Source organism: Beta vulgaris, chromosome 7 (assembly GCF_026745355.1).
Source record: "Beta vulgaris subsp. vulgaris cultivar EL10 chromosome 7, EL10.2, whole genome shotgun sequence".
Classification (NCBI taxonomy): Eukaryota; Viridiplantae; Streptophyta; class Magnoliopsida; order Caryophyllales; family Amaranthaceae; genus Beta; species Beta vulgaris.
In genome coordinates, this window is record NC_079208.1 from 29690283 (window position 1) to 29707422 (window position 17140).

Below are 17140 nucleotides of genomic sequence, written 5' to 3' on the forward strand. Positions count from 1 at the left end.
AAACTTCATAAACCCAATGAAATATGCAATAATATATGACAAGTGGAGAAAGGTAATAATTAATAATTTCATTATTTAATAATGTAAAAATTGTACATAGAATTGATAGCAACTAGTACATTCGAGCTAAAATGTATCATAAACCTTGCAAAACAACCAAGGATTTCTTCATCTATTTCTTCTTTGGTGAAGTTCCCCAAACTTGGTGTGGATTTCTTCTTATTATAAACCTTGCAAACCAACCAAGGAATAAACACATATATAAGAATTCAATCATTTTACTGTAGTTAGTAGTTCTAAAAATGACATATACCTTCCCGAAATTCAATCAAAAACAAATGCAAGTCTAAGAATCTACATACTAGTTATATTATGCCTCATATAATGATGTTCAAAGAGAATTTGGGGTTAAATGACTTGATAAGTACATTTTGGGAGCGAAAAGGCCAAAATAGGTCGGAAATGGCCTTTTCGTTCCCGAAATGCAACCAACAACAAATGCAAGTCTAAGAATCTACATACTAGTTATATTATGCCTCATATAATGATGTTCAAAGAGAATTTTGTGTTAAATGACTTGAAAAGTAAAATTTGGGAGCGAAAAGGCCACAATAGCCCCGAAATGGCCTTTTCGTTCCCGAAATGCAACAAACAACAATTGGAACCCTAAAAATCTACAAAATAGTTACATTATGCCTCATATAATCATGTTCAAAATGAATTTGGGGTTAAATGAATCAATAAATACGATTTGGAAGCGTAAAAGGCAAAAATAGGCAGAAACTAACATATACTAATTAATTAATAAGTTACATACATTTTGAAGATCATCAATTGTAGTGCAACGATTGACATAGATGTTAGATGTGTATTATGTGTTTCTATATAAGGAAAAAAAAAATTAGTCATGTTACCTCGACTGAATGCCAAATAGGAGATTTTGGTGCTCGAAGTCCTATTGCATTAACCTCCTTCATCACACTACATCAATACATTATTATAAGATTAGATGTACATTTAATATTAATAAGTGCGCATATATTGAGTTTCGATTAGGCTACCTATTTAACAATGATTTGACTAGTAAGGACCGTGGTGGTTGTTTACGCAAAGAATCAAAGTGGTAGGCTTCATTATGTGACAAACATATTGCAATCAGTGTCCAATAATTCCTACAACAATAAAATATAATTATTATTAATCGTAGAACAATTAATAGGTCAATTTAATTAAAGTAAAGTGAGTTTAAGAAGCATACATTTCAATGAAAGGAAGAAGAATGATCTTATATCCAAGACGAGAACATGCTTTCAAAGAAGAATTGAGATAGTCTTTCAACTCCCTTTTGTTTCTTAAGCAACTGTCATCTCGTACTATGCTCGGACATAACCAGTCAAACATTGGCTCACTAGATGCAATCAATTCATTGTAAAATAGCTTGAGAAATCATATTGATTAAAAGAAAACTTACTTATTATGGAAGTTAGTTGAATTGAAAACTAGTTAATTAAGGCATATATATGTATATATAATGCATATTTAATTTATATACTAAAGTATTACCTCATGAATGTTTGTATCATGGAAACATTCAACTCTTCCCCACGTAAGAATTCTATAATATCAACCTTAGAAATGAAGGTCGATGTATCCTCAAAGTAGTGGAATTGTTGGTGCGACAACTGAATCTCTATCATTGCTTCATCGTCTACATCGCTAGCGCACTCATGTAGCCAAAAGCACGGAGAAGTAAGGCCTTGCACCACCTCGATCTCCGTACTAAGTGGACACTTTGCCATAGAAACATTTACTTTCTCCACTTCATCACGTCGACCTTCTTGAGGTGAACATGCCTTCTTTCCCTTCCTGTCGGCCTTCCCCGAACCCTAGTAATTAATTACATTAAAAAGATATTACTAACAATCATATATAGGAACTATAAAAGAAAACAATAATATATATATATATAATATATATATATATATATATATATATATAATATATATTATATATATATATATATATATATATATATATATATATATATATATATATATATATATATATATATATATATATGTTAGTCATTGTACCTCATATGATAACCTCACCAATGCACGCGGCTATAGAACATAACTGCCAAGGGCATCAGTCACTGACTGTAGACCAACTTCTACATTCGGCATCGGAAGAGGTAATTCTTCCAAACCGGGCACAATCTCTGAAACGCTGACCACATAGTGAATATCAGCGACTGCCTGGTTATGCAATCGTACCCGGTCCCTAGGGGGTTGTGCTTGGCCATAAGCAACGAGAATGAAACTACCATGACCATCTCCTCGAGCTAATAGCTCACATGGTGTCTCTTCCTTTAAAAAAAACTCTATTCATAGTTAGTCTATGAAACAACATATATATAGTAAGAATTTCATGCATTTAAGAACAATAGTTGTGATATTAAGTGATTACCGTGAACTCTGGAACTGGATCAGGCTGCTTAGGAACACTGCCATGCTGGAAAGTACCAAAAGTCGGTAAGCCCATTTGCGCCAAAATGGCGTAGAAATTCTGAGTCATCTCCTCTCTGAGCTCCTCCCGAATTGCAGCTTTCATAGCCTCCACATCTATTGAAGCTTTCTCACCCTGAGGCGGACACCTCCTACGCCCCTCACACGTCCATATTGGTCCCGTCCTAAAGTCTCGTGTAAGGCATCAATTTGTCCTCTAGGAGTGAACTCACCAGTTGTCTCCTTTTCCTTCAAGCCAATCTACATAAGGATAAGAGAGAAATGCTCGTGAGCGCACAAGTTATAATATATATATCTTATCAAAAACTTAAAATATGTACTTACAATGGCATTAGCTATCTGTTTTATTCCGGGATCAGGCAAGACTCTTTGTCCCTTTGCATCAACCCCATGCATCAAACACCACCAATCGAGCACTCTATTTTGTTGTCGAGGCTGTGCAACTGTCGTCGTAGAGCTACAGCCCGTTGCCGTTGTCGACCTAATCGTGGGGTAATGGCTATACATCCACGTATCTCTCGCCTGACCGTACGACTGAGCACCCAGATGGTGATAGTACTTCCTAGCTTTTGCATTCGTGCTACTTTTCTCACGAGTTGCCTGAAACACACAATTATAAACAAAGGTTAGGTATGGTGTTATACAATAATACTGGATCTAAGAGTATTAAATCTTAGCTAGTAAAATATTCTTACAACAGCTTCCGGGGTTGTTTTTTGTGCAACAAATGCTTGCCACTCCTCAGGTTTGATATGCCTCCATATCTGATATGGTAACTTGGAGGGTGCCTCAGATGATGTGTCCGGTGAAGCCTCTGAACTGGTGTGTGTGTTTCTCCGCCGTAGATTTTCTTCTTCTTTGTACCCACGATTTTTCTCCGCTTAGTGATCCACCCCGACACTAACTTGGCCTTGAAGTCTCTGAATCTCTGGGCAACCGCGGATAGAAACACATTCTTCTTTGCTTCATCATTTTCAATATTGAATTGATTCTACAAAAAACGCATTTCACAAATTAGTAAATATTACATAGTATATTTAACTAAAGTGTTAAGATTCTAAACGTTATTGTACGCGAAGCTTACCATAGTATCTTCCCAAATCATCTTTTTCAAAGAACCGAGCACCTCTTTCCATGAGTGGAGAATGGAGAGCTTATGCATGCAAATCCCAACTTGCATGGCATACTTTTAACGCCATTTCCCACAAGGTTGCCCCAAATGATCGTACTCCAAAGTCATTAGGGTGGGTTTCCCTAGTGACTTTGTAGGTCCCCTTCCTTTTCTCTTTTTCGTCGCCAATGACTTACTTGGCCTTTGTGCATCTTTTTTTCACGACGAGCCTTACCAAATTTACCCCGCTCCTTTTAGTAATCGAAAGACTCATCCTCGATAGTGTGTTCCGCACTCGTATCCGTATGCACCTCCGCTATGTCCCTGAAATTGTACAAATATCATATTAATAAAAAAATATACATATTTAGGGCGTGAGGGGGCTGTGCAGTGGGGAGGGGCAGCAGTGGGGAGGGGGGTGCAGGGGAGGGGGAAGCAGTGGGGAGGGGGCAGTGGGGAGTGGGGCAGTGGGAGGGTGTGCAAGGGAGGGAGCAGCAGTGGGGAGGGGGGCTGTGGGAGGGGCAGTGGGAGGGGGTGTTGTGGGGAGGTTGTGCAGAGGGGGCTGTGGGGAGGGTGCAGGGGGCTATGGGGAGGGGGCAGGGGGGTGTGCAGGGGGCTGTGGGGAGGGTGTGCAGGGGGGCAGAGGGGCTGTGGGGAGGGTGCAGGGGGCTGTGGGGGGGGGGGGGCCGGGGGGTGTGTAGAGGGTGCAGGGAGGGTTGTGTGCAGAGGGGGGCAGGGGGATGTGGGAGGGAGGGGGGCTGTGGGGCAGGGGGTGTGCAGAGTGTGAAGGGGGGCTGTGGGGAGGGTGTGCAGAGGGGGGGCAGTGGGGAGGGGGGAGGGGAGATGTGGGGAGGGGGGTTGTGGGGAGGGGGGCGGTGGGGAGGGGGGGTATGAAAACATAGACAAAAGTAACAGTTAGCCATTGACCATAGACCATAGACCATGAAATGGCCTTTTCGTTCCCGAAATGCAACCAACAACAAATGCATGACTATAACTCTACACACTAGTTACATTATACCTCATATAAGCATGTTCAAAGAAAATTTGGGGTTAAATAACTCGATAAGTACGATTTGGGAGCAAAAAGGCCAAAATAGGCCCGAAATGGCCTTTTCGTTCCCGAAATGCAACGAACAACAAATAAAATCATATAACTCTACACACTAGTTACATTATACCTCATATAAGCATGTTCAAAGAATATTTGGGGTTAAATGACTCGACAAGTACGATTTGGGAGCGAAAAGGCCAAAATAGGCCCGAAATGGCCTTTTCATTCCCGAAATGAAACCAACAACAAATGAACCTAACTCTACACACTAGTTACATTATACCTCATATAAGCATGTTCAAAGAAAATTTGGGGTTAAATGACTCGATAAGTACGATTTGGGAGCGAAAAGGCCAAAATAGGCCGAAATGGCCTTTTCGTTCCCAAATGCAACCAACAACAAATGAAAGCCTATAACTCTACACACTAGTTACATTAATACTCATATAAGCATGTTCAAAAGAAATTTGGGTTAAATGACTCGATAAGTACGATTTGGGAACGAAAAGGCGAAAATAGGCTAAATTGACCTTTTCGTTCCCATATGCAGCAACAACAATGAAAGTCGTTTCTACACAATAGTTACAATTGGAGAAATTACACAGCCTGAGTTTATTCTCATGATTTATTGAGCTTCCGCCGTTTCTTAGGATCCTCAAGTACATGTATCCCTTCCGTGTGATCTACACGCATATAGTTCTCCGACATATTACATCATCTTCCACACTAATTTGAGGATAGGTAAAGGGGGGAGGTCCTCAAATGCATCATATTCTTCCTCATTATCAACATCACCAATACCGAGGATACTCCTTTTACCAGGTACAACAATTGACCACTTATGATCAGCAGGATCAGTTACAAAAAAACTTGCTTGACTTGTGATGCAATTACAAATGGCTCCTCAGTTTCACGTAGACGACTAAGGTCAACAAGAGTGAAACCGCAAGGATCATCGTTTCTTACACAACGTGATTATGTCAACCCACTTGCAACACAAGAGGCAAATATTAAAAGTACAGTAGTCCAGCTCCCATATTTCTTGTATTCGCCCATAATAGTTGCTTTCAGCATGTACAGGCGACTTATCTTTCGAGCTTGCATATTGTGTAGACGACGCCACAAGTGAAACACCACTATTTTGTTGCGATCTTGACGTTCAGTCCAAAATGTATACCCATTAATATCATAACCCTCATAAGAGCGTACAGTTCACGAGGACCAAATGCTAACCACTTGACTGTTTCAGGAACACTTTCATCCAAATCATTGAGTACTCGTTTATGAAACCAATCAATGAAAGTCTTGTTATGCATTTGCGTCAATGCCCTCACTCCTTTTCCAGGATTGCTAACACGTAATTCCTCCATATGTTCACTTAAATAAGGATGGACATCTGGTACGTGATGCAATACAAATAAGTGAGCTTGTTTACGCTTTTCTACGGAAGGTGTGATCAATTTTGAACCAATTGTACCCTTGCCCTCAAGTCTGCCCTCGTGTCGGGATGTCGGAAGTCCAACAGGATCAACACTAGCAAAATACTCAGCCACAAAATTACTGATCTCTTCACCCACAATCCCTTGAATTATACTACCTTCTGGTTGTGCAGGATTCGAACTTTTCCTTCAAAGTTCCCATATATCTCTCAAAAGGATAGCACCACCTCAAAAACACTGACCACACAGCTTAATTTCTCGAACTAGATGGACAATGAGATGGACCATAATGTCAAAGAATGCGGGGGGGGAAATACATCTCAAATTTGCATAGAGTTTCAACTACTCTGCTGCAAGGAATCGAGGGTCGACGGGTCTAGGACTTTGCTGCAATTGAATGAAAAAATGAACACAGTTCTGTAATGGTGTGCCTCACATGCTTTGGAAGTATCCCACGAATTGCAATCGGTAAGAATACTTGCATCATGACATGACAATCGTGCGATTTCATACTCGATAACTTCAACTCACCATTTAAGGTAACAAAGCGCTTCATATTCGATGAGTAGCCAGTAGGGACCTTAATGCCATACAATGACTCGCAAAAAATCCGTTTCTCTCGCAGCGACATCGTGTAGCAAGCTGGTGGCAAATAATTCTTCTCCGAATCCTCCACCTTTTTTCTTTTCTGAGTTTCATCATCATCCCTTTCCTCCCTCTTTTCTTCTTCCTTCCGTCCCTTTTCTGAGCCCACAACTCTGGTCGAACCCCTCTTTTTCCAAGTAAAGTCGTGACGCCTTAACATCTTTTGTCTTGCCCGGAATATTCATAAGTGTCGCGATAAAAGCTTCACAAACATTCTTCTCTATGTGCATGACATCCAAACAATGTCTGACCTTTAGATCTTTCCAATATGGGAGTTTCCAAAAAATGGACTGTTTTTTCCATGATCCTGTAGGTCCATCAACCTCACTAGCAGGTTTACCAAAGACTATTTCAATGCCCTTCACCTGATTATAAACTTCAGTAACCAGTTAATGGTCTATGAACAACTTTTTCTTCAACCGTCCCATCGAATGCCTTCTTCTTAAACCGATAAGGATGGTGTCGCGGCTGAGAGGAGCCTTCGTGTGCGCATATACACATGTTTGCAGCCCTTAAGGTGTGTAGATTTCATGTCATCTAAACAAATCGGGCAAGGTTGTTTTCCTTTAGTCTTATACCCAGATAAGTTCCCATAAGCTGGATAATCGTTCATAGTACAAAAAAGCATGGCACGCAGAGTGAACATCTCATTAGCATACGCATCAAATACTAACACTCCTTCGTTCCACATCTTCTGTAAATCTTCAACAAGCGGCTGAAGGTATACATCTATGTCATTTCCAGGTTGTTTGGGCCCCGATATAAGAAGCGACAACATCATGTACTTGTGTTTCATGCACAACCAAGGAGGCAAGTTATAAACCACTAAAACTACTGGCCATGTACTATGCTGCGAGCTGAGATTGCCAAAAGGGTTCATGCCATCCGTACATAATCCAAGCCTCAGATTCCTATCCTCATTACCAAATGACTTATGCACCCTGTCGATAGTTTTCCACTCAGGCGAATCAGCCGGATGCTTGAGCAGACCGTCTTTCTTCCTACGATCTGCATGCCACCTCAAATTCTTCGCATCTCCTTTAATTGAGAACATGCGCTTAAATCTAGGTATTATGGGTAGATACCACAACACCTTGGCTGGTGGTCCTTCACTACCTCCAGCTCCTTCACGCTTGTACCTCGACAATCCACAACGTGGACACTCATGTAAATGCTCATACTCATTACGATAAAGCACACAATCGTTAGGACAAGCATGTATCCGCTCGTACTCTAAACCCAAAGGACACATCACTTCTTCGCATAATAGTACGACTTTGGCAGTTCATTTCCATAGGGAGCATCTCAGCTAAAACTTCCAACAACGATGTGAAACTAGAGTCCGTCCAACCAGCGTTCGACTTAATGTTGAACAGTGTTACCACGCGAAAGTTTGGTGTACTTTGTACAACCTGGATACAACGGCTTTTCAGCAGCCTGAGACATAGACTCAAAAATACGAGGTCGTCTACACGACTGATCTTCAACCTCGTGTATCATCTCGTCTACCCGATCCCTATCATCATCTCCAAATTCATCATCCAAATTCTCATCCCCTAACTCATCATCATCCTTCTTTTTTCTTCACATACATCATTCTTTACTCCAGAGCTTCCCATATACCTCCCCTTCACCATGCCAAACCATACATGGTATTGAGGCCTAAACCCACGGCGAAGACATGCTCCCTAACCACATGTATACTACTAACCTTGCTCACATTTCTACAATCCAAACAAGGACAATAAAAGTCGACTGCTCCAGAGGATGTTTGATATTCTAATGCACTTTTACAGAATTCCGAGACCCCATTCACAAACTCAATCGATTCACGACTACCATACATCCAAGTACGATCCATCTCATTCAAGAAGACCACCTCTAATAATTAAACACAACATTCATTATAATGCATCAATCATTATTAAAGTACACATACACTCACATATTCAAATCACACACGTATACAACAAGCTAAGATAGTTACATGTTCAATTGTATGCATGCAGTCAAAGGTCCTTATCACTCCAACCTAACCCATCCTTGGACGTCTAATCTCACTAGTGAATATATGCCAACTTTTCAATTCTAAGGAAAATCCGGCAGCATTTCCCTACAGTTCTCCAAGTACACAATGTAGATAATTGCTTATCTACATATGTACCCAGAGAACAATGTAGGAAACGATAAGCCAAGATTTTCCTCAGAATTGAAAAGAAGACACACATTCACCACCTAAGTGAGATCAAACGTCCAAGAACAGTCCCAAACCGGGGACTATTCAAGACTTACTCCTAATGAGTAAGTCTTGAACGGGTATCTAGGCATATATGATGATGATTCAAAACAACTTGTATTTCATATATAGCTAAATCACATTGCGTTTTCATACAATCTCATATCAATAAATTATAATATTACATTTAAATAACAATTCTATTAATAAATTAAATCAACAGCACATTTAAACTAGTTACCTCTTAACACCAACGACGAGCAATGAAGAGAAAAGAGATACTTGGAACTTTATTTGCCTTCCTTAGCCTCTTCTTCCTACAATTGACAAAACCCACATTGCACATTAATCATTTAATTAAATTAAGAAAAATAAAAGTAACTTAAAAACAATATTAATTCATACTTGGTGGCGTGGTGGCAGCAATGTGGCGTGGTGGAGGAGCTCCACTACACCCTAAACCACTCAAATGGTGGAGAAGAGAAGATAAGAGAAGAGAAGAGAAGAAAAGAGAAGAGAAGAGGTAATGTGGTGGGCGCAATGCGGTGGGCGCAAGGTAGTGGGCGCAATGTGGTGGGTGGTGCGCAAGATGGTGGTGCGCAATGTGGTGGTGCGCAAATGTAGTGGTGCGCAAATAAACCACTCGAATTAATTGGTGGTGGGCAGCAGTGGTGGGCAGCAATGTGGTGGTGGTGGAGCAAAGTGGTGGGCAGCAGTAGTGGTGGTGGTGGTGATTTTTTCGCTCTTAAAAATTGTCTAAGGAGGGAAATAGAATTGCTCTTGATGGGTATACTCTACTGTACATGCGCGCAATATAATTTCATAAAAAAAAATTACCAAGTAGGGTTGCGCTTGTAAAAAAAAGCGCAACCCTACATAATAGAAGGGCTGCGCTTTTCCTACAAGCGGAGCCCTACTTAGTCAGAAGGGCTGTGCTTTTTTAACAAGCGCAGCCCTTCAGTTAGTAGGGCTACGCTTGTAGAAAAAGCGCAGCCCTTCTGAATGTAAGAAGGGTTGCGCTTTTTCAACAAGCACAACCCTACTAAGTGAAGGGCTGCGCTTTTCTTCAAAAGCGCAACCCTTCTGTTATGTAGGGCTGCGCTTTTGAAGAAAAGCGCAACCCTTCACTAGTAGGGCTGCGCTTGTAGAAAAAGTGCAACCCTTCCTTTTTTTTCCCCTAGTGTAAATGATGGTTGCATGGATGTTTAGGCAAATCAAGGAGAATTATGAAATTAGAAAATAAAAACAAGAACAATATTTTGGAACACCCAAATTGAAATGCAAGCACTATATTATAGGATGGAGAGAGTAGTTATGATATTGGAGTATATACTTTGAGATTATTGATTTTTATAGGATATAATTTTATTAACATTAGAAATTCTTGTGGAGCACTTTTGAGTTTTGACTAGCTATGGATGGTTACTACGTCTGTGCAGAGAAGACTTCACCACATATGTTGATGTTTGCTTTAGAGAATTTGGTGATAGAGTTTCGTATTGGACCACTTTCAATGAGGCGAATATCTTCGTCATGGGTGGCTACGATGTCGGGATTACACCCCCAGGTCGATGTTCTTCTCCCTTCGGACCCGGAAATTGTAACAAAGGGAACTCCACAACTGAACCATATATTGCTACTCACAATTTATTGTTGGCTCATGCATCTGCTGTTAAGCTGTATAAGGAAAAATACCAGGTATGACTTTGAGTATCTCTGTTCCGCAAAAGAACACTCGAGACTTTGGTGTACTCTTGAGATGTCAAAAATTGTCCTACGTAATTAATATTTAAATTCTTAGAAAGAATGTAATTGTGATAAAATAATTTTTTAAAGCTATTTCTTGTACCAATTATGTATTCTATACACAAACGAGCTCATTGCGTGAATATAATATGTATTAATTTTTTGAAATCAATAACATAAGCAACGTAAGCAAATTTAAGAAGTTTGTAGGAACTTATACTTATTTTACATGAGTAGAAACTGTAATGATATACTTCATCCATGCGGTTTTAATTTGTTGTTCATGGTAACTTTTATGTAATTGTCTAATCATTAATAATTTATCATCTTTAACTACAAAGCAATTATAACTACAATTTTTTTGATAAAATTACCTAATAAATGACTCTTTTTTCAATATATGTATTTGGAAAAAAATACCTTATAAAACCAAAACTAGTATTTAAACCCGAGCCATGTCCCGTGTACTTATACATTTCATTCATTAATAATTTACTTTAGAGTAAGTACACTAAATATTTTTTAGTGTAAAGGTAATGTCTCTTAATTTTTATTAGTAGGTCACGGGTTCGATTCAAGACGTCATCATACTTTTCTCAAAAAGATGAGGACCCGTCTAAGGAAGGGTTACGTATTTGACATAAAGTTTGACAAGCACACCTTTTAATATATGTATATAGATATTTGAGTAGCGCTACCATATTTGTGGATTACTGAGTGTCTTATATATATTTGATTAACACTACCATTTTCCTTTGGACTCTTTTTATCTTTAAGCTATACATTCCGACTTTCACGTTTGCCAACGCAAATTTTTTACCATTAATGTCTCTATTTACGAACTAGTGAAAACTATACTCTTGACATTTGAAAAATAAAATATATATGTTGAAAAGAATCTAAGAAGATGGCACATAACTATGTTTGTCTTTACTTACAAGTGACAAACAGTGGTCAAAATAAAGTATGAGCATAGTGTCAAACTATAAATCGTGTAACTTAAAAAGAAATATATGCAGTCCAAGATACTAAAGTAGAAGCCAAATTATTTATTGAAAACCTTTCTCTATATTGGTTTACACAAAAGGCCAAAAGTAGTATTTAATATGAAAATTAATATGAAATCTTATAGTTTTGTGATAAAAAAAAAAAACTAGTGCCATATACAATGTTAATATCTGAGGTTATTTATTGAAAATCTTTCTCTATATTGGTGTAACCTAAACATCATATTTTTCATTTAATTTTAAGGGTACCCACTATGTACTTTACAATTTTCTTTTTATACTTATTGTTATATTAGATGATAATTTGCGCATGATTTCTGCTTGATTTTGCTTCATTAGTTGATATTTTATCTAAACAATTTGATATAGGCCAAACAACATGGGTTTATAGGAATCAATCTCCTTTGCTATCATTTTACTCCTATCACGGACACAAGAGAAGATATAAGAGCAGCTAAAAGAGCCTACGATTTTTTTATTGGCTGGTAAGTTCAAGTTTATTATGTTTGAGAAACTCTTAGGTACTCATGACCACTTCTTCATGTAAAATCAGGAAACTCATTATTGCTCACAGAAAATTTAGATGGTATTCTTTTTAACTTAAAAGAAACAAAATTCAGTTCTATTACGATTTATAAGTTTCAATTAGACGTAAATATAAGGTGAAATCAGGATAAACCATGTTTAACAAGGTCAATTTAGATTTCTAAAATAAAATGTACACAACAGTTTAACATAACTTCACTAAATACGTTGTATGCTTAGCTATAGTATTTGTATAAAGGTTTACTTTTTTGTGTCTAAAAAAGATTTTAATTATAAAGATTAGAAAGTAAGAAAGGAATAGCGCTTAAATTAAATTTGAATCTAGTAATCTTCTTGAGACACATGCTAACATTTGCCTAATTCCTTTGAGCATTAGGATTATGCATCCCTTGGTAAACGGTGACTATCCTGAAATAATGAAGAAAAATGGTGGCAAAAGAATTCCGATTTTCACAAATAATGAATCGAAAAAGGTGAAGGGATCATTTGATTTCATTGGAGTTAATTACTATGCTGCCATGGTGACTAAGGACAATTCCATGAGCTTGTCCGCACACCCGAGAGACTATTTTGCCGACATGGCCGTGCAATGGATATGTATGTTTTACATCCTTAACAATACTTTATTTGGTTTACCCCGATTTCTTTGCCTGCACCCGTTTCAATACTTCATCATACTTTCTCACTTTTACATAAGTGCAAATTATTTTTAAAGAACTGAAAATAAATGCAGCACTCCTATATTTGGGAATTTTGGTTAAAGTTAAATTCATCTATCATATGTATGACTTCAAAAGTATGCCCATCTCTGTAGTACATTTATTATAAAATAGAGAAAGTATTCAATAGTACTTTTATATTCCATTTTTTTGGTACATTTTCACATGCAATACTAATCACCTTTTAACTTACAGCTATTAATGCGAGTGCACCACAAGAACAGGTGAATTTTGATGAATTACTAAATCAACTATCACACTTTTGACAGTATTGTGATTTTATCTAAACTTTCTTCTATTGATTATCATGCATAATTATTGTGATCTTATAGGTTATGTTTCCTAATCAGCCATGGGGTCTAGAAGGAGTACTAGAGCATTTTAAGGACGTGTATGAAAATCCCCTTATATTTATTCATGAAAATGGTTTGTATATTCTCTTAAGTTTTGCCTTTACTTAAGAATTTTTTAATTCAAGTATAAATTAACCACGGTGTAAATTGAACTTTGGTTGCAGGTCAACTTGAAAATCACAATACATCAATAAATGATCCTAACAGGGTTGAATACTTACAAGATCATGTTGGCAGTTTGCTAGATGCTCTGAGGTAAGGCTCCTAAATCTTCTCATGATGGATATCTACTTATTGTATATTGTATGGGCTTGATTGCATCCGCAAATTCGTAAAAACATCTAAGGTAGGTGTTTGTTTGGTTAAACACGCAAAATATTATTTCCGACTGATTTTTTTCAGGCACTTCTTAGTATATTTCTATTTTGTAAGAAATACATTAAGTTGTTTGGTTATGTTGAAGAGGTGATGGTAAAACTTTCCTTTACGTAGTTAAAGGGGACTTGAATAAGCAACTTCTAGTATCTTGTGGAAATTAGAACTTCTACTTGGGTAAGCAACACTGATGTTTGCAAGGTCGAGAACTAAAGCCAATCTTACAACCAATACAAATTCATCAAACATAAACAAATACACAATCAAAATCAACAACTATCGAACCCAATGTTATCAAGTATCAACTATTGAAATATTACTAGGCATAATGGCTATCAAAAGATGATATACGAATCCATCTTATACTAAGGCCCACATGTTTGTACATATTTACACGGTCTCTTAACCGTTCATTTTCCTTTCTCTTATTTGTACAATTAAGTGTTGGAACATTTACAGGGTAATGGGTTTTATACTCATATGGTCATATACTAGAAGAGGAGGAGGTCTAGTATGCAAAAGATTAGTATACACAAAGTTGCAAGGTCATGTGGAAAACCAAGTAAAACAGAAGCCGATCGCGGGTCGCGACACCCGTCGCGGGTCGCGACACCCGTCGCGGGTCGCGACACCCGTCGCGGGTCGCGACACCCGTCGTGGGTCGCGACTTGGGCCTTGTCGCGACTCACGAGCTATTTCGCAAGTCGCGACGTGTCTTCTGTCTTGGAACGTGAAAAGATGCTTTGACGGTTTTCAACCGTTGTGATGTGTACGTTATCCGTTTAGTGACTATAATAGGGTCCTTAAATCAGTTGAATAAAGGTCCTTAATCAGTGATTAAAAGGGGGGTTATGAAAGTAACCACTCTAATCTATGAAGGATAAATTTTCTATATAATCTTTGTGATTCCCTATGAGGAGAGAGGTTATATAGAAGAAAAATCAGATTTTCAATACTCTACAACTTCTTATTTTTCTTGAGATAAACTTTGTTAATTTCTCTTGAGTGTCATTCACAAACTCTAAACACAAGTTCTTGTTGATTTACTTAATTAGAATATCATCTAAGTGAATTATTCTCTCCATTGTGTCTCATTAGTTATTTTGTGGTAACCCGGTGATCCTAGAGGGGCTAAATTAAACTAATAGGAAAGCGTAGTTTCCATGCCTTGGAGTGATATAACCGGTTCTCTCGTTGATCACACCTAACATTAAGTTTCCTTTATCTGGCCATAAGTGTGTATGTGTGTATGGGTGGGTAGCACAATCTTTTCTCCTTAGGTTGTATAAAAACATTTTCCATCTTGTTTATAATACAATATAAAAGCATGAAATTTTGCACAAACTTTTATTTCAATCATTTGCGATCATTGAAATAATGATTTGTTATCAGCACATTACAAACATATTTATGATATCATAGTCAAACACCATTTTAGGTTTCCTTTAAGGTAAAGCCTCCATCTTTCTATATCTTTCATCATCACTCATCAAAGCTCGATTTTCTTATTCTTCAGCTGTTGTACCTCCTTTTGTTCTTTTTCCAACCCATATATCTCAAATCCAACCTATACTTGTTTTTCTCTTATTCAACTGTCTCCTTATAAAGGCACCAACCATAGAAGATCACACTAAAATTGACCCATCTCACACCATGTTTCTTCACCATGCTGATCAACCCAATTACATTCTATCTCCTCGACCCTTGGATGACAGCAACTACAATCAATGAAACAGAGCTTGCGTCATTTTTCTAAAAGCCAAGAGCAAACTAGGTTCGGTTTATGGAAAATGTGTCAAACCTTACGCCAAGCCTCTTCTTAGCTTCTTGGATGGTGGAAAAGGTGTGACAACATGGTCATATTGTGGCTCATCCAGTCCATGGCAACGGACATTGCTTCAACTATATATTTTATATTATGATTTCGCTGCAAAAATATGGTATAAGCTCAAAGTGAGGTATGCTCACAGAAGTGGTACTAAAATCTACAAAATCCACAAAGAAGTTATTGAGTTTGCTCATGGAAATATGTACATAACCAATTATTTCACCAAGTTGAAATATTTACAAGATGAATACATTGAAGCCATATCGCATTGACATTCTATCTTGCACTTGTGGCTCTGCCGAGGCTTTTAGACAACTTTCTCCAAAGCCAACACCTCGTACACTTTCTCATGGGTCTTCTGATCCATATAACACAACTAGAGGGATTATGCTCATGAAATCTCTCCTTCCAACAGTGAATTAAGCTTACTATGCTCTTCAAGGAGAAGAAAGACAAAGAGAAATTTTGCACACCGCCAACATAAATAATACCATGGTGTCTTCAACAAGAAATTTTAGCAAAACTTCAACCACAAGACCATTAGGATTCAATACAATGTTGGCAGAATCTATGATTCACACACAAACAGGTAGGGAAATTTTTCAAAAGGACGAAAACCCTTCATAGGACACATGGGAAAAACAATAAGGTTGAATAACTATTATTGTGACTATTGTAAATGCCCCGGGCACTCTACAAGAAGATATAAATTTAATGCTTATCCACCTAACCATAAGTACAATAACAACAACGGAAGGGGAAAGAAAGTGGCTCCTGATTGCTACAACGGATTGCACAAGTTCACAACGATGTGCACATAATCTGATCAGCTAAGACCAGCACAACCATCTCATGCATCTGATGAACAGGAAAATTTCAAACAGTGGCACCACATAAAATGCAAAGAATACTCCATCATCCATCTTAGTAGGTTAAACACGTTTCTCATTGATTACTGATGTGCAACCTCTTTGGATATTGGACAGTGATGCCACTAACCATATCACCTCAACATATCCTTGTTCATGATATACAAGAGAACCTCAGGTCTAGATATCTTTATAACATAATCTAATGGGCTCAAAGCTGAGGTAAAGCATATAGGGAGTGTAACATTGACCTCAAGTATCGTTTTGCATAATATTCTTTATGTCCCAGATCTCTATTAATTAATTCACCTCAGATATGTAATGTGAAATCTTGTTCTCCTCTTCTTCCTGTTTCGTCCAAGGCCCTTCCATGAACAAATAAGCCTTTGCTTTTAGTAAACAGTAGAGACATATCTTGTATTATCTGGATCAACCTTTGATGACCTTAGATGAAAAGCCAAGCTCCAAGACCCTTTCAGTTGTGAATAATTTCTATTTGCCCAATTATAGAACTTTACTTATCTATAATGATTTGGCACTCCAACTAAAGTTGCTCTTGTCCATTTGACAAACATGTCTTCTTATAATGTTAGATGTTACCCATGGTACTAATGTTAAATCTAATGCTCTGTTGTGGCATGTAAGATTGGGTCACTTATCATTCTACAAATTAAACTTTATTTC

At 37.9% G+C, this 17140-nt stretch overlaps 1 protein-coding gene across 3 annotated transcripts in view; it reads left to right on the forward strand.

Moving 5' to 3' along the window:
* The window catches only part of LOC104898951 (cyanidin 3-O-glucoside 5-O-glucosyltransferase (acyl-glucose)-like), a 50240-nt gene that overhangs the window by 24723 nt on the left and 8377 nt on the right, over window positions 1-17140 (forward strand). For 2 of the 3 annotated variants that reach the window (XM_057390904.1, XM_057390906.1), the window contains exons 6-11: window positions 10453-10711; window positions 12136-12251; window positions 12689-12909; window positions 13227-13255; window positions 13364-13457; window positions 13549-13639. In XM_057390904.1, coding sequence (XP_057246887.1) covers window positions 10453-10711; window positions 12136-12251; window positions 12689-12909; window positions 13227-13255; window positions 13364-13457; window positions 13549-13639 — 810 coding nt within the window. The remainder of the gene's footprint in view (window positions 1-10452; window positions 10712-12135; window positions 12252-12688; window positions 12910-13226; window positions 13256-13363; window positions 13458-13548; window positions 13640-17140) is intronic. The other variant, XR_008967131.1, reaches the window with a different exon arrangement.